The sequence below is a fragment of the Pogona vitticeps genome, chromosome 3, assembly GCF_051106095.1.
Source record: "Pogona vitticeps strain Pit_001003342236 chromosome 3, PviZW2.1, whole genome shotgun sequence".
In the NCBI taxonomy this organism is placed as follows: domain Eukaryota; kingdom Metazoa; phylum Chordata; class Lepidosauria; order Squamata; family Agamidae; genus Pogona; species Pogona vitticeps.
The window spans coordinates 178,002,549-178,025,983 of record NC_135785.1 but is presented as its reverse complement, the minus strand read 5'-3'; the positions used below and the strand labels follow the sequence as shown (position 1 = coordinate 178,025,983).

Here is a 23,435-nt window from a genome sequence, read left to right as displayed (position 1 = left end):
TGTTTAAAACATTATTTGGGTAAAATAAATAAATAAAGAATTATCAATCTTATATATAAAATCTTAGAAGTGCAGAGCCGGAAGGGACTGAAGTCCAGCCCCTGTCAAGGACCCACAGAGGGGAATCGAACTGCCAACCCTCTGGCTCCACACCCAGACACCTAAACCACTCTTGACCCTTTCCAGTTTTTCCCAAGTATACAGTACTCAGAAGTGGTTCACCATTCCTTCCTGAGAACATCCCTGAGTATATGTAGCATGCCCTTGGTTATACAGGTTGGCTCTTCTCCTGAGAAGGCACTGCAGGGAACTAAGCTCCCAACCAATACCTAACTCACTGAATAATCTTTCTGGCTCATTGTGTCCATGCAACACTGTACACAATGAATAGAGGCTTCTTGCTGGCTGGGCAGATGTGTTACTTTTGCTTTCTTCCCCATTTCATGTGTATCTTCTACAACAAAATTTCAGTAATTTCTGTTGAACCTGTGAAAATATTTTTAATTCTTGTATATTCTTATTTTTTTAAAATGAGCTCAGTGAAATATTAACCCACGTCCATAAATAAGACTAGCAGGTGCACAATCTGAAAATCTCAAAATAAATATTTTCTGATCCACATACATACCTCTTCTTTTGTGAAAATTTCCTTGTAACTTTCTAAACATGTCCACCATCCTCCCAGCACCTCATTGATGTTGGTGCCTGTTTTGTCACTATCAATGTGCCATGCTAAATTATTCCCTAATTCAGGATGTGCTTAGCATGTTCCAATGGTGGTTTTCATAAGGTTTTTTAAAATGTGCTCCACAGTGCTCTTGCCTCCTGAGGTACAGATACAATATTTATGATACAACTTTTCAGTATAATTTTTGATAACATCCAGTTACAAGTCTCTCTCACACATGTATAATTTTGCCCTTAGGGGCTGCCTAGTGATCTGAAATCTGTACATTGTAGCTGGAGAAACAATGATTTGTATTTTTTTTCTTTTAAAAAAATGAATATGAAATTGTAACCTCTTCAAATAGCAGGGCATCCACCTTCTCATTATGCATGGAAGTGAGAGCTGGACCATAAAGAAAGCTGCCCGCCGAAGAATTGATGCTTTTGAATTGTGGTGCTGGAAGAGGCTTTTGAGAGTCCCCTGGACTGCAAGGAGAACAAACCTATCCATTCTAAAGGAAATCAACCCTCAGTGCTCACTGGAAGGACAGATCCTGAAGCTGAGGCTCCAGTACTTTGGCCATCTCATGAGAAGAGAAGACTCCCTGTAAAAGACCCTGATGTTAGGAAAGTGTGAAGGCAAGAGGAGAAGGGGACGACAGAGGATGAGAGTCATCGAAGCTACCAGAATGAATTTGACCCAACTCCGGGAGGCAGTGGAAGACAGGAGGGCCTGGCATGCTCTGGTCCATGGGGTCACGACTAAACGACTAAACAACAACAAAAGCTAGTAAGCTAGACAGTAGTTATTTTTGAGAGTGTTTAATTTGGTTTTGCTGCAGTACATCCACCTGATGTTTCCATCCATTAAAAAAGTTGTATTGAAGTAGAGAAAATGCTAAGGCAATACAGCACTTCTGTTCAGCAGAGATATCAGCTGCACAGTCTTTTTCAGAAAAACTTATTCAAGTCTTATCAATTCAAATTTGTCTGTATTCTTCACAGACATTTTGTGTTCTGAAACATCATAATTAACATATCAAGTATGAGTCTGTTATATTTGTATTACTCTGCCTTCTATAAGTAGTACTTTGGATTCAGAGTTCAGATTTGTCTCCTTGACAAATTGATTTAACATATGCGAGTTCAATCCATTATATCTTGCTAAATTGCAGGTCTGGTTTCCTTTGTGGCAGGTGTTTGCTGAAATAACTGCAAGTTCTGGATATAAATGCTGTCCACATAGTAATTTTTGAGCACTGTCATATAAACAGTGCTTGCTGTCGTATCTGAAAAATTTGAGCAGTGATGGATGTAGGTTTCAAGTATATAATCAACATATATTGCTTAGCATTTATAGCTGTGTATCGGGTCTGTCACCATACAGCAGTTTGCAGTGTGACTTGGATTGCCAGCCAGTAGTTCTTCACTAAACATGGAGCTAAAATATTTACATGTGAAAGAATTCAGTTCCTGCACTGGTGCTTCATTAAAATGAAGATCATTTTATGTGATATTTTAAGGTTTTCTACAGATAAGCTGCTATAAAATACTGGCAAAGCAGGACATGATTTCAATATAAAACAAAGTGGTTTTTTACTGCTCTCTTCCAAGAGCAATAAAAATGTAGTATTTTCCAAGACCTTTGTTTGCTTTTTTTAATGGGTCCAGTTAAGATTATTAGGTCAGATATTCTTGTTTAAAATAACTATTATAAAGTAATAGTTAGCCTTCTAATTCTACTGAGTTCATCTGAGTTCAAACTTGAAAAACATTGCAGTTTGTATATACACTGTGGAAAAGGTCCAGAGTCCACAACAATATCCAGTTTCGAAGCCAAAGGTATGTTTTCTCCAAGGTTGCCAAGTGCAACAACTGTATCAGCTGCATACCTTGAAAGACTTGATTTGATGGCATTTATCAACCCTCATTTAGCTGACTTCACATTATGCCCTATGCTTTCTACCATGTTCCCCTGAAAATAAGACAGGGACTTATATTATTTTTTGCTCCAAAAATGCATTAGGGCTTATTTTCAGCACATTTTTTTTTAAAAAAAAATTCATGTACAACAAACTACATTTATTCAAATACAGTCATGTCATCATCTTCTGGTTGCTGCACAGTGGTGGAAGGCAGGGTTTCACTTAAGTGGGGCTTACTTTTGGGGTAGGGCTTATATTACAAGCATCCTGAAAAATCATACTAGGGCTTATTTTCACGTTAGGTCTTATTTTCGGGGAAACAGGGTATAATAAATAAATAATCATGTGCTGTCAAGTGAATATCTGACTTGTGGTGACCCTTTTTCAGGGTTTTCTAGGTAAAGAGTACTCAGAAGTGCTTTAGCATTCCCTTTTCCTGGGGGTGCCCTGGGGACTGTGTAGCTTGCCTAAGGGCACACAGGTTTCCATTGTTCACAGGAGGCACAGTGGGGAACTCCAAACCTCTGGCTCCATAGCCAGATACCTAAACCACTGGACTATCCAGCCAGCTTTCAAGCAGCAACTATTTTTCTAATGATCTGCTCTGCTATCTAATATTTGAAAAGAAAGCGGGCACATACCCCAGTTCTAGATATCTACTTGTTCATTTTTCTAGGAGTATGAAACATTGTTTGATAGTTACTTTGGGGAAATTATTATCATTGTTACAGAGCAGCGGATAGCTGGTTCCTGTAAAAAAAATAGAGACCAATGTTCAAATTTTTGCTTGTCCTTAAAGCTTGGGAAAGTGTTTGCATGATGTATACCTCAGTGGTTAAGACTTTGCATAATCCATGCTCAAGTTGGGAAGGGAAAGAAATCCAAATGTAATCAGAATAGTAAAGAAGGGTCCTTGGTTTAGAGATTGTTTGTTTCCATTAGTGCTGAAGGACAGAAATACCTGCCTTGCAACGACAGTGCTGTTTCACTCTTAAGTGCATCCACTTAGTTAGTTATGTTAAAAGGGAAATCACATAAATAATCCAACTAACAATTTTTCCAGACTCTCTTATCTTTACAGCTCTTCCCATTCCTTTGAACCTTCTCATATTTCTTTTATCTATACTTTCCAGTCCATATTTCGTATCCAATTATAAAACTCTTCCCATTTTTAAGTCCTTTTTGAGACGATCTTTCATTTAGTGCTTCCGTTAGTACATCCATCCCCACCACTTCCATTTTCTTTTCTGTCAGTTCCTCCAGACCTCTTCTTTCTTCCAATATTTGAAAAATAGTACCCTCGCTGCCATAATTACACGTATTATCAAATATCTCATTTCCATTGTGATTGTTTTTTTAGAGAGGAAGTGTCCAGATGTTCTCATCAGAGGTACTTTTCCATTATGAAAGATATAGGACATTATTTACTTGCTTCACTTTTCATACTTCAATCTAAAGTAACTTTAGAATTGTTTGGTACTTCAAAACATATATAATTTTTATTAAGTTTGGATATTCCAAGCTTATGCACAAACTGAGTATGAGTAATTCATCTATTTGTAACTAGCATGTCTGTGTGGGATACAGAGATGCCTCCAATTAAACTGAAAGGTAGCTAAAAGATGTCTATGTTGGACTTGGCATGATGTACAAGTCTAGGCAGGAAAAAAATCTTTTGTATAGTCTGCCATGTTTCTTTGTTAGGAAAATCCTGAATCTAACTTTCTGCATTTGCTTTCAGGAATGCATAAAGCTGATGCTTCCATCATATTTGATTATATCTCTTGAATGCTTGACTACTGTATATTTCTTGAATCTCAACCAAGATAATAGTATAAATTCTTTTTTTGTTCTGCTGTTTTGCTTTTTTACTACATATGCAGCCAACTGACGTAGGTGAAATGAGATGCTCCTGGTTTAATGGTTAGCACTGAGGAAAAAGCAACACAGACTCTTCGTTCAGACCTTAAATATTTCAGCTACTGAAGGACGTAAAGTATAAAGGTAAAGGTAAAGGTTCCCCTTGACAATTTTTGTCCAGTCGTGCTCGACTCTAGGGGGCGGTACTCATCCCCGTTTCTAAGCCATAGAGAGCCAGCGTTTTGTCCGAAGACAATCTTCCGTGGTCACATGGCCAGTGCGACTTAGACATGGAATGCTGTTACCTTCCCACCGAGGTGGTCCCTATTTATCTACTTGCATTTTTACATGCTTTCAAACCGCTAGGTTGGCAAGGAGCTGGGACAAGCGACGGGTGCTCACTCCGTCATGTGGATTCGATCTTACGACTGCTTGGTCTTCTGACCCTGCAGCACAGGCTTCTGTGGTTTAGCCCACAGCGCTACCACGTCCCTTTATTCCACCACGTCCCTTTATAAAGTATAATAAAGTACAACTTATATCACTATAGTGAATGAAACAGACCACTTTAGAAAAACCCTTCAGCAGTCAGCCAGCCTATAGATTTTGTCTCTTTACTTAAGGTGCAGTAAACAGCTATCCTTCTTCCCACTTTAACCTCAGTGTAATCCTGGGAATTAGATTAATATGAGAGTGTGTGACTGACCCAAGGTCACCCGTGGAATTTCATCACCAAGTGGGGATTTTATTCCAGATTGTTTGAGTCCTTCTCCACTACTCTTACCATTGTACTATACAAGTTGCATGCTATACTATAATGATCTGGCATATTTGAAATGAATTCCTTAACTAAACAGGCTATTATATGAACAGGGAAACTATTACATTTACAGGTGCATTTGGTGGACACATGAGAGAGGTCTGCCTTTCTCATTTCACCCAGACACTGGAACTCCCTCCCACTGGAGACCAGATTGTCTCCATCTCCAAAAGCAAACAAAGACCTTTCTCTTCAGGCAGTGACTGGCTGTTTAAGAGGGGTTTTTTTAATGGAGTGCCTTGGTGCTTTGAATCATGTTTAGTGTGGTATTTGTTTGATTCTTTTAAATATTTGTATGCTTACAGTTCTAGCTTTTAAATATTATATTTTAATTATGTAAGCCACCTTTTTAAGGAGAACGGCAGGGAAAAATAATTTTAAATTGTTTATTTAATTGATTAAAATGAGATTTTCCAGAATGAAGTAAATGACTCTTTGAGATGAGAAAGAAGGCAACTCAATATGTACAGCATACTATTCATTTGTTTACTTTGTGTATGCTGCCTGAAAACAAAAACTCCATTGGATGATTTGCAGATTAGAAGAGACTGCTATAGAAACACAATCCTTTACAGAGCATTAGTACTGTGTTGTACCAAAAAAAAGTCTCATAAGGCTAGAAATTCAAGTGCAGGAAGAAGACAGACTGGAAGTAGACACGCTAAATGGTTACTGCATTGTTAATTCATGTTTCATGTCCCTATGAGTAACAAAGCTATCTTCATGTTGTGGTATGGTTAAAATGAGTTCAGCATAGCGTCCTCTGTAAATGCAACAGTGAAATTAGTGCTTCAGGCAGGCATATAATTAAAATCACAACTTTGGAAAGGTATGTGAGTTGACCATTGTTGTTTGACTCTTTGTCATTATAGTGGCAACTTTTGCCATTGGCAGATTTAATAATTTCTGCTTTTTCCTCAGAGGAAAATAGAGTTGAGTAAAATGGATTTAACTCCTCAAAAGAAAATGAAGTACTGTGCAAAAGAGCTTGCCTTTTATATGTTTCTCTGTGCTAATTTGAAATCAGACAGATAATTTCTTCACTAGTTGTTATAGTAGTAATATGTTTATTTTCAAAATCCTGACCTTGTTTGGTCTTTCTGTTTTGGACAGAAAAGTGCTTTGAAAGACTATGCATTCTTGCATGGTTATGGGATTCTCTGTTTCCTCCCGAAACACAGAAAACAAGATGTATGCTTGCCACATGTCCGAAAATAAAGTATGTCAAACTGTTTGTAGATGTTAGCCAAATCACTTCTGTTTGCTACTAGAGCAGGCTACTAGAGCCTTGCTTGGAGCAAGTTTATCACTATCCATCATTTAGGAAAGTGGGATTGAAGATTATACGTAATCCAGTACCAAGTGTGAATATCCATCTCCTTGGAACTGTCAGAGACCTTGTCCAGTTGTGACCCAGCCTGTGATTGCCCTGTAGTCTATAATTTACCAGGATCCTAAGAAACAGCTTTCATCACTAGCAAACTGCTATGAGAGAATTTTTGGTTGTACATCCTTCTTTTTTCTAGTAAAAGGATCTGTTGCCTGAAGGCTGCTCAACTCCTGAGATCCCACTATAAAGTGTTGCGATAAATGTGGAAAAATTAGGTTTACTACACTGGTACTAAAACTGATTAATTTTTAAAATAATAATAATAGTAATAGTAATAGTAATAGTTATTATTATTATTATTATTATTATTATTATTATTATTATTATTATTATTATTATTATTATTATTATTATTATTATTATTATTATTATTATTTGCAAACAGCTCTAGAAGACATAATGTTGCACCTCATGGGTTTCATTTGCATCTCCTGTAACTCTTATCTTCAGATTTCTCAACATATTTGTTAGCATTTGTGATATTTTTAAAAGCTTATGTTTAACATTTGTTAGCAGAACTGTATTGTTAAGAAGTTGAATTCCACTCGGAGTGATCCAGAATTGTACTGTTCACTGATGAACAGCTGTGTTACACAAGTATTGTGATGACAAAAACTGTTACTCAGCAAGCCCACCAGGTTTACTGGTATGTTCACACAACACAAGCAGTGTTAAGGGATGTAATCACATGTTAAATTTCTCAAGGTGGTTAGGTAATTTTGTTGACTATATTAATAATCCTTTTCTGAGTACCTTTTACAGCTTCCATGCTTAAATTAAAGCAGTGCCGTTCGTAAAGAGTAGAACAATGGAGTGTGGCTTTGGCTGATTGTTTTCTCTGTTTGCTTTTTTTGATAAATTAATTAAAATACCATATTAACAGCCCTGTGTAGAGTGATATCCATTGAAATTGTGGTAATAAAATAATTTTATCATCCCCTCTTCTTTATTAATTTGGCTTAACATATATGCCACTGTTTATGGTTCATTCATTGTATTGTATTGGCAACTTTTTTTTAAAGGTGTAGCTGTGAAAGGATTCAAAAGTTTCAATCATGTGGATTGCATGAAAGAAAGTATTTCACTCAAGAACAGTCTATAGCAGTGATCCCCAACCTTGGTCCTCCAGATGTTCTTGGACTCCCAGACATCCTGGCCAGCAGAGGTGGTGGTGAAGGATTCTGGGAGGTGTCGTTCAAGAACATCTGGAGGCCCAAGGTTGGGGACCACTGGTCTATAGAGCCTCAATTTGATCTTTACATCGAAGAACCTTAATGGGATCATTTAATTGAATGTATAAGTTGGAATTTTATATTGAGAGCTGGAAAGGCCATGAGAGTTCACTTCTTGCCAGTGCTGTTTATATCATTGCATATACCTGTCCCTTTTGCACTTGCAGTAAAGCTGTGGTTAACTAAGGGTTGCATATTCTTAAGAATTAATATGTGGGTGGAGTGGAAAATCAGTGTGCCTTCTTTTAACCTTGCCTCAAGGTGACCTCTGGTTCTTTTTTCATTCCCGTGAACTACTTTATGTTACAGAACAGAATGTGATATGTTTCGAATGAATATAATCAGTAGCTTAAATCTTACTTTTCCCATAGTATTTTTAAACTACAGTACAGTAGTTTTCAATATCTTATGTAAATTGGCCTGGAAAAAAGTATAAAGCTGGGAAACATCTGATAATGTTAACAATGGTAGACAATTTTGTTCCTGTGCCAGAATGAAGAATGGGGGATTGGCATTACCAAACAGTACATTTGATGACTTTAAATGTATTTTAAAAATAATCTTACAGTTGGCTGCTTTTTATCATTTTCTTCATTTTTTTATATTTAATTGTTGCAGAAATGTTGATAGGACTATGAGATAAGATTTGAACACTAAACCTTATGAAAAACAGAACAAAACAAAAAGCAAAGCAAAGAAGAAGAAGAAGAAAACCTTTGAGGCCAGGGTTCTGTTGTGTTATCATCAGTTAAATCGTATAACTCAGCTTGGCAAGTTACCAGTAGCAAAAAAGGGGATGGTTGTATTATTAAATGCATGCTTACTCTACAGTTGGTACGTCTCTTGATGTGCATGTAGTGCCTCATTTCAGCATAGGGCAGTATGCTGTTTCTAGTTACGCATGCATGAATCACCAGTACGATTGTGACCCTAGTCTTTAGGGATGTGGAATGGGAAAATGTTCAGGTTTCATTTATTTTTGGCTCTTTTAGGGGGGGTGCCTCAGGTGCCAGTCATGTTTATGGCACTAGACCAAATAAAGCCCTATAGAACTCTCAAAGCTGTTGCTGAAAAGCAGGGACAAGGCAAAAGACAGGCATCTACTCCAAAAGCGAGCAACAACAAAGTACACGAGAAGGTGAAAATCAATCATCTGGTACCTTAAAGTGTGCATTTGTCATCATATTAGCAGGACGGGGAGGCAGAAACAGTACAGATGAGAAAAAAATCATCCTGATGATCATCATAATCAGACATACATAGGATGACACTTCTTTTCATCATCATTGCCAGCAGTGATCATGGCAGGCTCTTGTCAGTGCCTGGTGTTAACCATACCAACCATAAATTCTTCTCATATCATATAAGAAACTTTGGGGCACAAGAGAGGGTGCTGTTTCACTTTAGAAATGGATGAAGAGATTTTATGTACATGAGTTAAACAAAGGTAATCCATATGAGGAAATCTAAGTAAAATCCAAAATTTGAGGGTTCCTCTCACTTAAAACAAATGATTCAGATTTCAGACTGTCATTTGGAATTGAATGAAAGAATTAAAAAAAATTAAAATACTATTTTGTTATTTTTCATTATTTGCAACTCCAGAGTCCTATTTCCAGTAGTCTTTATAGTGTCACAAGACTCTTTTGTGCTTTGTGCTGGAACAAACTAAGATGGCTATCCCTCTACAATTGTTGAAATTTGATTTGTATGCAAAATTGAAATCCACTCATAAACACAATTATAGTAACATACATGTACTGTAATAATCTTTGCTAATTGAAAAGATAATTTGACATTTATTGTCCATACAATCAAAGATGGAAGTAATATAAACAGTAGTGTACTGCTTTGCAGATATTGTTACACAGCGATACAAATGGATATGTGTAGTAAATTTCCAGAGAAATGTGTAACATTTTATCCTCTTGTATTGTACTGGGTACTGTTAGTTGGTAAAAGACACTCATAATGCTTTGTGAATTTGATATTGGGACTGTTTGCTTATGTTTCACTTAAGCACGATTCCACATAAAAGCAGAGCAGAGGTTAATGATAACGGGTAGTTGTGGAGGGTATGCTGGAGCAAAACAGTTCTCTGTGTTGCTTATGGTGGAGCAAATCTATTAGTTGTTGTGAAGATTTTCAGTGTGTCACTGGAGTCCATAAAAAAGTTGGGGCATCAGAATTGTTGGGCCAATGCACACAGTCAACTTGCTGAATGAAGCAGCTTTCACCATGGCTTTGTTATAAGCTACCATTATTTGTTTTTAATTTTAGTTTTGTTTTCTATTTGTTGGTTGGTTTCTTTATTTTGTCTGTGTACTCATAATTACCTGAGCATAGGGGCTTTAAAAGGATACAAACTCTCCCCCAACACATAAATATGAGCAATAAGAAGTATTGATAAATGCATTCTTAAGTCATTCATTTGCACGTTCAGATCCTAGGGCAATGATTCCCAACCTTGGATAACCCAGGTGTTCTTGGACTGCAAATCTCAGAAGCCTTTACCACCCACTGTGCTAGCTAGGATTTCTGGGACATGTAGTCCAAGAACACCTGGGTTACCTAAGATTGGGAACTATTGTAGGGAATACAGTGATCATTTGAAATACCAAAAGTCTGCTCTCTCAGCTCTGTTGCTATTTGCAGCAAAGAAAAGCAAATTAGAACCCTGTGCCTGGTTTATAAAGAAGCAAAGTCACAGGTGGAGCTGATTTAGCTGTTCCTGCTAAGCCGTCTAATATTTGTAAAGCTCTAATTTGAACTATATTGCTTTTTTGTGGTTCCCCCCCCCTTTGTATATTCCTCATCATATGCTTTAACTACAAGCTGTGCCATTCCCAATTAACATACATTGCTTTTCAATTTCAGGGACAGGTACTTTTGGACGGGTTCATCTGGTGAAAGAAAAATCAGCCAAAAACTACTTTGCGTTGAAAGTAATGAGTATTCCAGATGTCATCCGACTAAAACAAGAACAGCATGTGCACAATGAAAAATCAGTCTTGAAAGAAGTTAATCATCCATTTCTGATCAGACTGTAAGCTTACTCTCAGTTTAGTTTTTGTCCCTTGCTATTCATGTCTAATGTTCAATTTTATGTTCAGATTCATCTAAACATCTTTAGATGGCAAAGAAGAAACTTGCTTTCCACTTTTGTTACAGAACTAGCTCTCTCTCTCTCTCTCTCTCTCACACACACACACACACACACACACACACGCACACACGCACACACGCACACTCCCCCACCTTTCCTACTCTCATACAACAGAGAAGAGATGAATGTGGGAGACACTTAATATGCAGCATTACACACAGCATGATGTAGTTTTCTTGCTGTTATTGATGATAATGATGTTTCTTTCACTCCAAAGTAATGTCCATTCAGTTTGTAAACCTTGTTTATTTGGACCAGCTGCTCTCACTTTCTTCAGACGACATGGCCACAGGCCTTTCTGGCTGTGGAATTGTGAGATCTGTGGGTCCCAAAGAAGTTTCTTTTACATGCTCTGCTGTTTCCTAAAGCAAAGATGCTCACAAACTGTGTCACATCTGACTTGCCCGCAGCCCCGACACAGGAAAAAGAATATATGAGCTATGAGCCATTGACAGAAATTGCCACCCTTCAGAAAAGAGTGCTTACTATTCTTAATAATAGGCCAAAATCCTTTTGGTTAATTTAGTAAGCCACACTAGATTAGGCCTATTGAATTAATGGAGATTTGGTGAGTCACATCCTCCATAAATTCAGTTGATTGAGATGGGCCTGCACTAACTGGGATTTATTATGTTACCAAAAGTCAAAATTAGAGTAGGCCCCTTTGAATCAGTTGAACTTACTGAGGTGACTTACCACATCCCCATTGATTCAGTGGTTGTACTCTAGCGCAATAGACTACAATAAGCAACAGGATTTTTGGCCACAATGTGGGTCTCATGGTTGAGTGGTCTAAAAACATTCATGAGATTTTTTTAGAAACACTTAGCTTTGAGATGCGTAAATTTAGTCAGAATTTTTCAGAGTAGTGCAGTTAAGGTACCACTGAATTCCACTCTTCTTTTTGTGTACTCTCAGGCTACATTTGTCATGACATTAGACTTAAATTGTGAGTTTTTGCCACTCCGAGATGTCATGCTACGACCTCGCCATTTATTGAAAGAGTCTCTGATCCAGCAGATGGTCATATTGCAAACAGGAAAGGAGATGTTATTTTTGTCAATGCTGCTCTTTCCCTGGTACCCATTGCCACACTGTTACAGAACATCCCCTAACTTTTTAAAACAGGTTCATGGGTTGCAGGGGGGATTTATATGTTTCATCTTTATCTCTTAAATCAGTGGGAGGATCTTGTGAACAGAGTTCTATGAACAATTGTGGCATGAATTGCTGATATCCTTTTGTTAGATGTAACATTATATTGTTGTTATATTTTTCCATGGATACACCCATGGCTCTGTATGTTTTTTATACATCTTTAAAAAAATTTTATTTTGAATTATGCATGCCCATGTTCTTCCAAGTGCTGAATATGGAAATGTTATGTAAGTTGGCAATAGTCTTTATTGCAAAGGAATAGGTTTGGGGTATGTTTCCCTCCAGGAAAATATGATATGAGCACCCAGAAGTATTCAGTACCGGTTGTTGTACTTGGTAGTGTGTCCAGTTACTTGAAAGACCACACAGTCAAATCCTGTCTTATTGAAACAGTGTGAAAACTTTTCCTGTATATATTTTAGTGCTTGTTTTGAATGTTTTGTGGTAATGGGTGGAGTAATGAACAACACCGGAATGGCAGAATTTCACAAGTGAGTGTAGATAAAAACAAAGGGGTGTGGGTACGTATTGCAAAAGAAATTTCAGCACAGCAAGACTTCGCCCTGATACGCTGAAGGAGAGGAAGAGAACAAAGACATGCAAGCTCATTCTAAATCGTACTTCCTGTCCAACAGTGAAGTCTCCACTGAATTATAATGCTAGAGCGTACAAAGGAAAACGGGGACAGTTGCACAAGCACCTCCACACACCCCATTTTAGGTGTCCTAAGTTAGTTTTCTGAGACCATTTGTTAAAGACTGAGTAATTATTAGGAGACATAATAGCTAAAGACAATCTAAAGCAAAGAAACACCTGGAGAATATTTTTTTTGCTGAGAATTATAGGATTATCTCCTATGGTGGCTTTAAACTAATGCAGAAATAGGTAGGTGTGTGCTCATCCAGATGTTGGACTCTATCCCTTAATCACACTAGATTAGGCCCATTGAATTAATGGAGATTTGGCTCTTGTGTCAGCGGAAAATGTGGACTAGATGTGAACTCTTATCTTTTTTCCCAGCCCACATTTTCAAGCAATTGAAGTTATACAACAGGTAGTAACTATATGTAGTGTCCTTGTGCAGCAGCTTCAGTGCTTCAGAGGAATATTCAGTGATCTTCATACTGGAAATGTTTGACACTTGATATGATGTCCGATGGCAGAGGTCCATGTAGCTGACCAGTCAAGGACACCTTTAAGTCCCCAGCCAGAGGGGGCTGTTATGCCATTCTTACAGACTCTTGCAGTCTGCACTTCTTAGCTGTCTCCCACTCTATCTCTCTTCTGCCCCTTTTCTGTAGTAATTATACTGTATCTGTGGGCACAGACCCTGAGTATTAACCCACTGTGGCCCCTGGTTGGCATCTGTTCATGTCCAGAAAATCCCAGAAGATTCAGTGCTGTGTGTGCTGTTTGTGCAAAGTTCAGTTCCTCCTTTTTGCTGAGGCTGTGTGGAAGTCTTCTTTAGGTTCAAACAGTGACACTTCTGTAACCTTCAGTCATGAACCTAGGTCTGGTGCTGAGGCTGCCAAATATGGATAAATTAGTTGAACTCAACTCTGGGAGACAGTGGAAGACAGGAGGGCCTGGCGTGCTCTGGACACGACTAAACAACAGCAAAAAGCCTCAGGTGTTCAGATGATTGTCCATGCATGTGGTGCTAGTTTAAAATGTTGCATTCAATACGTTTAAAAAGTTACTTTTAAAGGAAAAACAACTCCCAAGAATCAGAGCAGTTGTAGTCCGAACAAGTAACTACTGTATTTAGTTTCTCACTATACTACACGTTTAGTACTACTACTGGAAATTATGTCACAAGTGTGTATGTCAGATCCTCAAAGATATAGTTTCTGCATTAATAGTCTTCTCTTTTTAGCATTTTTAACATCTGTAAATCTTTTCTTGCAGATTTTGGACTTACCATGATGAACGCTTTCTGTATATGTTGATGGAATATGTACCTGGTGGCGAACTTTTCAGTTACCTGCGCAACATGGGACGCTTTAATAACAGCACTGGACTGTTTTATTCTGCAGAGATTATTTGTGCAATAGAATATCTCCATTCAAAAGAAATTGTTTACAGAGACTTAAAGCCTGAAAATATTTTATTAGACAAAGAGGGGCATATCAAACTCACAGACTTTGGATTCGCTAAAAAGCTGGTTGATAGGTAAGCATTTTTACAATGGTTTTTAAGGGAGGGAAGGGGGACAGGTGAACTTCATATAGAACTGCTGTATCAGCCATAAAATTGATAAACACCTATAGGCTCAAATCATAGCAACACCAGCATGGGGTAATTTTTAGTAATTAAAAATTTCCTACTCCTGCTGCTTTTCTGGCTCATATGTAATCCATTTCAGGAGGAAATCTTTAATTATAGGAAATATTCCTATATCAGTAGCATCATTTAGCAATGGCAATTTGGGGGGAATTTGAGACTTCCTGTTTCAATCCCACAGCTTTCATGGTTTCTATACAATGAATAGGATTATACAGGAGTCAGAAAATCAGCAAGACAGAAGTAGGAAGTTTTTAATTACCAGAAATCACCCTGACTGCTGACACTGTCAACTTTGCATCTTGCAGTAGGTTATTCAACAAGATTTCAGTCTTAGATTTAATTCATTCGTTAACTTAGTTGTGTATATGCATGAGTACCCAGTTCTATTTTATTCTTCCTGAAGTTTATCTTCAGGGCAGCTTTACAAGCATGCAGTGTTAAATGCTAGTGTCTCTGTTATTCTAATAAGCAAGAATAAAACCATATAACACTATGCATAGTGACCCCTTCGCGCCCTTCAGGTAGGTTCAGAATTGGTTCAACAATAACACATTTTTGAAGAGGGAGAAACACTTTTGTTTTCTGAAGTTCTCTTCCATTTTGTGTTCTTGTTACATGATGGTAAGATTTGATTGATGTCAGAAATGGCACTTAATTAATAAAACAGCCATGCCTCACATTCTGAACAAATCTATCTATAAAACAAAGTATACTATACAATTCAGCATCATTGATATTTCTGTGTACCAACATCAGAGGCAGAGCATAGTTCACTGGGAGAGCACACATATTGCATCTTTCTATACTTGCTTCCTAACAATCTCAGGTAAACATCTCAGGTGACAAACATGAGAAAGATTACTCCTTGAGTTCTTGCAACACTGGTGTCACTCAGGATTAACCATCCTGGATTAAATGGAACATTGGTTTGACTCTGAGTGACACAGCCCATTACTGTAGATCCATATCAAAAAATATCCAAGAAGGGTAGATTAGAAAGATTAGAAAATGTGAAATATTATAGTCATCATGGCTAATCAACTGCCTTTTCTCGTTTCATTTCCCCTGAAAGTTGGTGTGAACTGATACACATCTTTGCTCATCATGAGCCAAAACCAGTACATTACATAGTAGAAAAAAATATGAATGTTATTGTGCTGTATGGAACTTATTAATAATTTTCCTTCTGTGATATTTTCTCTTTCCACAAGTGCATTGGCAAGTTCACCATCGTAAATATATACAGTTTGTTTTAAAATATACCATCAAGGGCACATAATCCAGTGTGGTATAATGGATACAGTGAGGGACTAGGATTCAGGAAACCTGGGTTCGAATTACTGCTCAGATCTGGATATTTATTAGGGCATGGCAGTCCTTGAATATCTCTTATTTATTTATTTATTTATTTATTTATTTATTTATTTATTTAGTTAGTTAGTTAGTTAGTTAGTTAGTTAGTTAGTTAGTTAGTTATTTGATTTATACCCCACCTATCTGTCACCCTATCTGAAAACCCTATTAGGGTCATTGTAAGTTGAATACAACTTGACAGCATTTAACAAAGTATACTGAAACCGAGAGAAAAGCAGGAGTTCAAAATGTGCTGTTTGTCCCACAGTTGTGTTTTGTCTCAAAGATTTCTCAAAAGTTCAGAGTCAGGTCACCAAATATCATTGTTCACCCTTACATAACTTGAAAATCTTGTTTGTGTTTCCATAAGTTGGAAGTGACTTGATGGCACATGGAAACAACAAAGTGACCAGATCACTATTTCTTAGAAAAGCAGTTGTACTGTTGCCATCACTAAGTATGAAACAGTGTTGTAAACTGTTACAGTAGATTTTACTCCTGTGTTATGCAGCCTGTATTCCTGACAATAGAGGTGGCGATCACCTTTCTGATCCCAAGGAAGAGGTGACAGCAAGCCATTATATGAATGCAATAAGTATTTTTTTAAAAATTAAGTACTGTCCAGATAATAATCTACACCCAAGTATACCAAGTATTATTTGCGCAATGGATTGCTTAGAGATGTAAGATGCAGAGCCTTTGGCTTGGATCTGGCCAGCGAGACATTTTTCAAATTCATCTATTCTTTATTAAAGGTAAAATAGGTGTTTAAAGTTTTACGACATAGAATAGCTTAATGCCTGGCAGGATTGCAGCCTGTTCTGGGAAGTTATGTTGATGGTACATTCACATCTCTCAGTGCCACCCACATGCAATTGCAAAGAATCTATGGCCTTCACACCTCCATGGTATTTTTCTTCTTAAGCACTGTTCATACTTACTTACATGATACATATCCTTGAATCCTGTTAATTGCGGCTGCCGGTTCAACTCCATCGTCATAAATGTCTGAGAGAAAATGCTACAAGTTAGATTTGATATCACGCATATTCAATCATATTTTAACTATTTTTGATTATTTCTTATTCTATTATTGATTTGTTACTGTTATACTGTATTATATTATCTGTAATTATTTTATTGTAAATCACACAGAGTAATGGTTAGAAATAATTCAGTGGTATACAAGTATATTTATTAAATAAATAAATAGGATGACTTTTTAAATTGCAGTAATTTGCTGCTGAAATTTATGTGGCTTGAGTTCTGCAGATAGAGTGAAAATATATAATAGAAATCCAGCTTTTTTTTTTTGATAAAATGTGATCTGCAGTTAAAAACTGTCCATTGTCTTGCAAATGATATTTTCTGTGTTTCCCAAGTTACAAGTTTCCTTGAAAATGTAATTTAAATTATTCAGTGAGAAGCCTGATAGTGGCAGACTGCCTGCTACTGTTGACCTTCCTTGACAATGTGCAGCTTGCACACATGAACTCTCAGTTCAAGTGTGAATCTGGTGAAGGCAAAAGATTGAGTAGTCGTAGCTGAGCTGGCTGTGCACTACAGAATATGTTCTGGAATCCTGCAGCGCACAAGGATTCTTCTGGAGACAAAATGATGGGGAAAAGTGGCCCAAGGAACTAGAAAAATAGAAAACAAGGTTTTCATTGAGTATGAGTATTAACAGAGTCATCATTGACAGATGTTGTTTTAAAGTACAAAGTGAAACCTCTACGCCTAAGGCAAAATTTCTGTATGCCCTCTTTACCTGCCTATTGTTCCATTGCTCTCTGGGTCTTCCTCTACAATTTGGAGGGCAAGAGGCAATATCTTGAAGAAACTAAATTACAAGGTCAGGAACCAAGGCGTGTATCCAAAAGTGGCTGTCTACTCACACAGTTCCAGGTTATGCAAGTAGTTTTAACTTTCCAAAGCAAGTGCAAGGGGACATTTGACACCTCCTTGCAGAAATGGCTGTCCCTTATTTTCTGCTCTCTTTGCTTGGGAAACAAAGGAATCTGGTTTACATGCTGGGTGGGCCTTCAAGGAATAGCTCCACTCCCTGACAGCTCCTGATGGGGCGGGTCAGAAGCTCCCAGTTGCCTCTGTGGATGTCAGATGAGTCAGCTACCAGGCTCCCTTCTTCATCCTGAGTGCAAAATCCCACATAAGTCCTCTGCATCTTGTCCTTAGGCTGTATGTATATTCTTAAACAGGGAGGAAGATGCATGATTAAAACAGTATGGTTTATAAAGTTTTACTCAAAGAGAAAGCCAGGCTGCTACTGATCCTGGCTCTATTTCATTACCAAGGACACTGTAGATGGATAGATTCCTGTTCTAAGCACAAAATAGCGTAATAAAAATGAAACAATTCGTCTTCCAGTTTAAAATTGTTACGTGTTAACAAAAATTGAGTTTAATATCCATTGTACTAGTTTTCTAGTATATGTTGTTTTATGTCTGATCTGGTATGTATGCTAAATGTTTCAATAACAAAAGAAATTATAGTCAGTGTGTGTTAAAAAAAACTTTATACATTGTCATTTTCTTAGTAGAACTGGAATTTTGCTGTAATACTGTTCAATACAGAGAAGAAAATCCATGTTTGAATCCTAAGCGCAAAAAGAAAACTAACAGATAACTGTTACCTACTGCCTTTTAGCAAAAAGGTGAAGGCCTTTGGACTATCTGCTCTAGTATGTTCTTATCCTTTCTGGAATAACTACTGACGCACATTGTCTCAGGCATTCCTTTCTCCTGCAATTGTGACTGTAGATTTCAGTGATTTATTGTGGAGCTGAGAGGAATAAAGTGGGAGTGTAAATGACAAGAGAGCAGTTGATGTTTGACTCACACTGATGACAACAGATTGTAGCACCCTTGTATGTTTGTTTTTGAAGAGTATGCATGTGATAACATGTGCAAAAGCAAAGAAGACTTTCCTCCTGCTGTTGGATCTCTGAAATGCCATAAAATAGATTTCTTCTAGACTATGAGTGACCTGATAAAACTGGGCTATCACTACCTGGAGGTTGAAGTATCGTCTGCCAGCTGCTTTGCAGACTACAGCTGCAATCCTGTGCATGCTTTTTCAAACGTATTTCCATTGAAAACAATGAAACTAACTTCTGGGAAGCAAAAAATTACTCTGTGAATCATTTACATGTGCTTTTTCATTACAGTTTGAGGCAGGCTGAAAGCTAACATAAAAAGGGCTAATGACACATCTACATGATCACCAGCCTACATTTACAAATGCCTTTACTGTGTCTTCTCTACTCCCAGCTCAATTTTTTCACCTCCCAGCTGAGAAAACTTTACAAAATGCCCTGAAGCTGGATATTCAAACAAGCTTCACATCCTCTTCCCATCTCTGGCACCTGGCTAGGGAACACTCAGAGCTTGAAAGTAACCAGTTAAATGCAATATAGTAACTATTTACCTTTATGTAATGAGTAACTGAGCATGTAATTGCAAAGTAATGAAGGAAGTTATAGAGTTCCTTTATAGGTGTAACAAGTAATATTTCTAGTTCCTTCCAAATATTACATCTTAAGGACATTTAAACTGTGCGCACAGGATTATTTCAGGTTTTATGCTATTCTCCTGTCAGTCTTAATTGGCAAGGGAAGAATTGTTTGGTTTTGACTTTTTCATTTTTCTAAACTTTTATAAGTGCAGTATTGGCCACTGAACCATGAAACTTGATGGGTGACTTTCTCTATCTGATCTGACTCACAGGATTATTGTGTGGATAAAGGAGGAACATACATACCACCTCAAAAAGCAGAATAGAAATGCAAAGAAATCACAGTGTGCTGAAACTGTTTATAGTTTGTCTAACATCACACTGGTACTGTCCAGTCCAAATATATTCTGTATCATCGCAGGGGCAGTATCTGTGCTGTGAGAAATAGAGGTGATGGTGTGAAGTATTACTTGACTTTCAGGGTTTTTCAAGTTGTCTTCTTGCCCAGTTCATGTTGAAAGTCATAGTATATAATGAACTGAAGCTTTCTGGTTGATGAGTGCAAACTGGGAGAAACAAACAGCTAGAGAAATCTAACAAGAGGAGGGGAAGAATGCCATATGACCTGAATTATGCAGTAGTTTGGCCATTAAAAAACAAACAGATCCCTAAATCTGAATGCTAATTCACTGGCTTGTTTACACCCTTTCTGTAAATGTCTTTTTTGGGGGGGGGAATGTTAGTGAGTGGTTGTTACGTGGCTTCAAACATAGCTGAATACATGAAGCAGCAGAGATGGCATTAAGATTCAGAGGATGTGCTGCTGCATGTCTCATTTGTCTGCGAACTCAGTTCTGCAGTCTCAGTTGTCCAGTGTCTGGCAGTGCTAGTGACCTAAATATGGGGCAGCTAGCAGAATCCAGACAAGACTGAGATAATGCCGCCTGGTAAATTGTATGACTCGGAGCAGTGTTATGGGCTGCCACCCTGGACTACAGGCAACATATTACACAGTCATCTGCCCTGTGATCAATCTTACATTTATTAAGGGTAAAAAAGGAAATAAAAAATCTGGTGCTGATAAAAATAAATATAATACAGTGGTGCCCCGCTAGACGCTTTCCCTGTTAAACAAAGAAATCGCTTGACGATGTCTTTTTTGCGATCGCTATTGCCATCGCAAAACAATGGTTCCTATGGGGTTTTTTTGTTGTTGTTTAACAACAATTAGGTTCCTGCTTCATGAAATGATTGTTCGCAATACGACGATTTAAAACAGTTGATCAGCGGTTCGCGAAGTGGCTCCCCGCTGCTTTCCGGACCTATTTCCACAAGACAGGGATGGCAAAATGGCCGCCCTATGGAGGATCTTTGCTGCATGAGCAGGTATTTCCCCCATTGGAACACATTAACCATTTTTCAATGCATTCCAATGGGGTTTTTATTTTCACCTGATGACGATTTCTCTGTACAGCGATTTTAACAGAACGCATTATTGTCGTCATGCGGGGCACCACTGTAGTTGTCTTTATAAATGGCAGACATTTAAAAAATGCTTAATGAGCTTAGACTTTAGCAACTCAGTTCTGAATATACCAGACATCACATTATAGGAAGCACTTGGAATTATTTACTTGTACAAGATACAGATAGCTACACTGGTGCCTCAACTTATGAATGCCCCTACTTATGACCATTTCGAGTTATGACCTGCTCCAGCCGCAAAATTTTGCTTCGACTTGCAACCGGAGCTTCCACTTACGAACAGAAAAAGGCAGGGAAAAAGGCAGGAAATTCAAATTTCTAACTGTAGGTGGCGACGAGGCTGCTTCTTTGTAGCTCTTCCGCTCCAGCCGTTAGAGTATGTGTTGTTGTCAGAGGCTTGGGACTGCCGACTCCTGCTTCTCAGTGTGTGTGTGTTTGCAGGGAGGTTTTGGACTGCCTTGTAAGGTAAGGTGCTGTTTTCTGCTTTTTAAAAACAGTTTTGGGTGTTTTTGCAGCATGGTTTTGAGCTGGGGGGGGGTTATGTTTCTGTGCTATGATGGGTCTTGAGGGTTTGTTGGTTGCCCCCCCATTTCCGATGGGTCTTGGGGGGCTTCCTTGCTTTTTGGATTTTCCCCCGTATCCGATGGGTCTTGGGGGGGTTTCCTTGCTTTTTGGATTTCCCCCCCATTTCCGATGGGTCTTGGGGAGTTTGTTTGCTTTTTGGATCCCCCCCATTTCCAACCTTGCACAATCTGCTTGATTCCTTTTTGCTTTGTCTTGTTTGCATTTGCAATGGGTCTTGCACGATTGATTGCTTTTCTTCCCCCCCCCTTTCAACTGGAAAGGATTAATCACATTTCCAACTGGTCTTGCAGTGATTTTTGGGGTGTGTGTGATTTTTTCCTTCAGCCGGAGCAGATTAATTGCATTTCAGTACATTCCAATGGGAAATGGTGCTTCGATTTACGACCATTTCGAGTTATGACCATCTTCCTGAACCAATTAAGTTTGTAAGTCGAGGCACCACTATATTTCCACATGCATTGGAATTATTTGCTTGTACACAATACAGATTGTTATTTCATGCTGTGTGCCAGAGCTTGCAAGTAGCCAGCTACAAAAAAGGGGGGAGGGTTATTTGCAACTAATTCCTTTTTCCAGCAATACAAGTTTTTTTCCCATGCAGTACAACTGCATGACAGTATGATTATAACTTAAGGAGTAATTTCATTCTTTCTGTTGTGTAACTGGCCTATAAAGGTATGGAGTTTTGAATTTTTGTGTGTTTCAATATGGCTGTCACCGTATATAGCTTTTAAGTAACTTTTATAGTTAGGAGTTGTGAATATTTGTGCCAGCTGGAATGGATAAAAATTTGTATGTCAGAGTGGGCAGGTGGGGACAGCATAAAGACGGACTGATACTGCTTGACACATTGGGAATAGAAATGGTTAAGAGTGGCCATTTTGCAGGAAAGTTTCCTACAGATACCGCAGCGAGCTAGGGTGCTGAGCTGCAGAGCCAGAGGTTGGGACTTTGATTCCCCACTGTTCCTTCCAAGAGAAGAGCCAGCCTTTGTAGCATCGGGTGAACTCCACAGTTTCAGGGCATTGCAGAAAAGGGGAATAGTATATCAATTCTGAATATTCTGTGTTTAGAAAACCCTGGAAGGTGTTAGCATAATTCAGAATCAATTTGACAACATACAACTATTGATTACTGTTAAAGTCATACAGGTGTATCCATTTAAACATTACTCTCAACAGTGCTTCATAAATTTCCACATCTTTAGTTAAAGTATTACAGATTAATCATCTAATGATCTAAGACAGTTTTATCCATGTTTAAAACTGGGCTGAATTTCTGCACCCATGCTTGCAATGGCATAATTCATTATGCTCTGAAATATGTAACTTTATTTCATTTTTCAGTCTACTGTATAATAGTGCTTGGTAGGAGCACAAATCCTGGGAAATTTCCTGCCTGAACCAAGTATTTGAAAGGAATTAGCTGTTGGTCATTGATCGGTTTTGTAATATTTAATCTGTTTGTGAAGTTAACAAGGGTGTGTTTAGCAAAATGTCTTAAAGGCTTTTTTCAACAACAACAAAATAAGTAGTTCACCTTAAATGTCAAGAAGAATGCCTAACTCAACATACAGTGAACTAGCTATGAGCAGCTTGTGGTGCAGTAACTCCCTGTATGCAGTGGTGTAAAGGGGAATCTACATAGCAACTTTCATTGGTAGAAGATGTTTTGGAGAGAGTAAATTCATGGGTAATAATAACAAAACTTCCTAGAAAGTCTCTATTACAGCATCCTGTAGTGCATCAACAGGTAGTGCTGCTAAATTGTGTTCATTGTGTATGTCTGTATATAAGTGGATGAAATTAAGTTAGAACTTGACTGGATTTGATAAATGTTGATGCTATGGTTTAAAAATAGAGGCTCTATCATCATCACCCTTGCTGCTAGATGGCACTAGAACACAGTCTTTTGGTTCTCAGACCAAAATAATATTAACATTTCTCCAGTGTTAAAAGTTATGCCCAAAGTTTCATGAGAATGAAAAGTTAACTCCCAAAGCTTTGTTTGTTGTTTTTGCTGTTTTTGTTAAAAAGAA

At 37.9% G+C, this 23,435-nt stretch overlaps 1 protein-coding gene across 1 annotated transcript in view; it reads left to right on the top strand.

Annotated features, from left to right (window-relative positions):
- Positions 1 to 23,435, top strand: part of PRKX (protein kinase cAMP-dependent X-linked catalytic subunit) — a 75,604-nt gene that overhangs the window by 34,870 nt on the left and 17,299 nt on the right. Inside the window, exons 2-3 of the mRNA XM_020786982.3 lie at positions 10,771 to 10,939; positions 14,126 to 14,389. Of these exons, the coding sequence (XP_020642641.1) occupies positions 10,771 to 10,939; positions 14,126 to 14,389 (433 nt within the window). The remainder of the gene's footprint in view (positions 1 to 10,770; positions 10,940 to 14,125; positions 14,390 to 23,435) is intronic.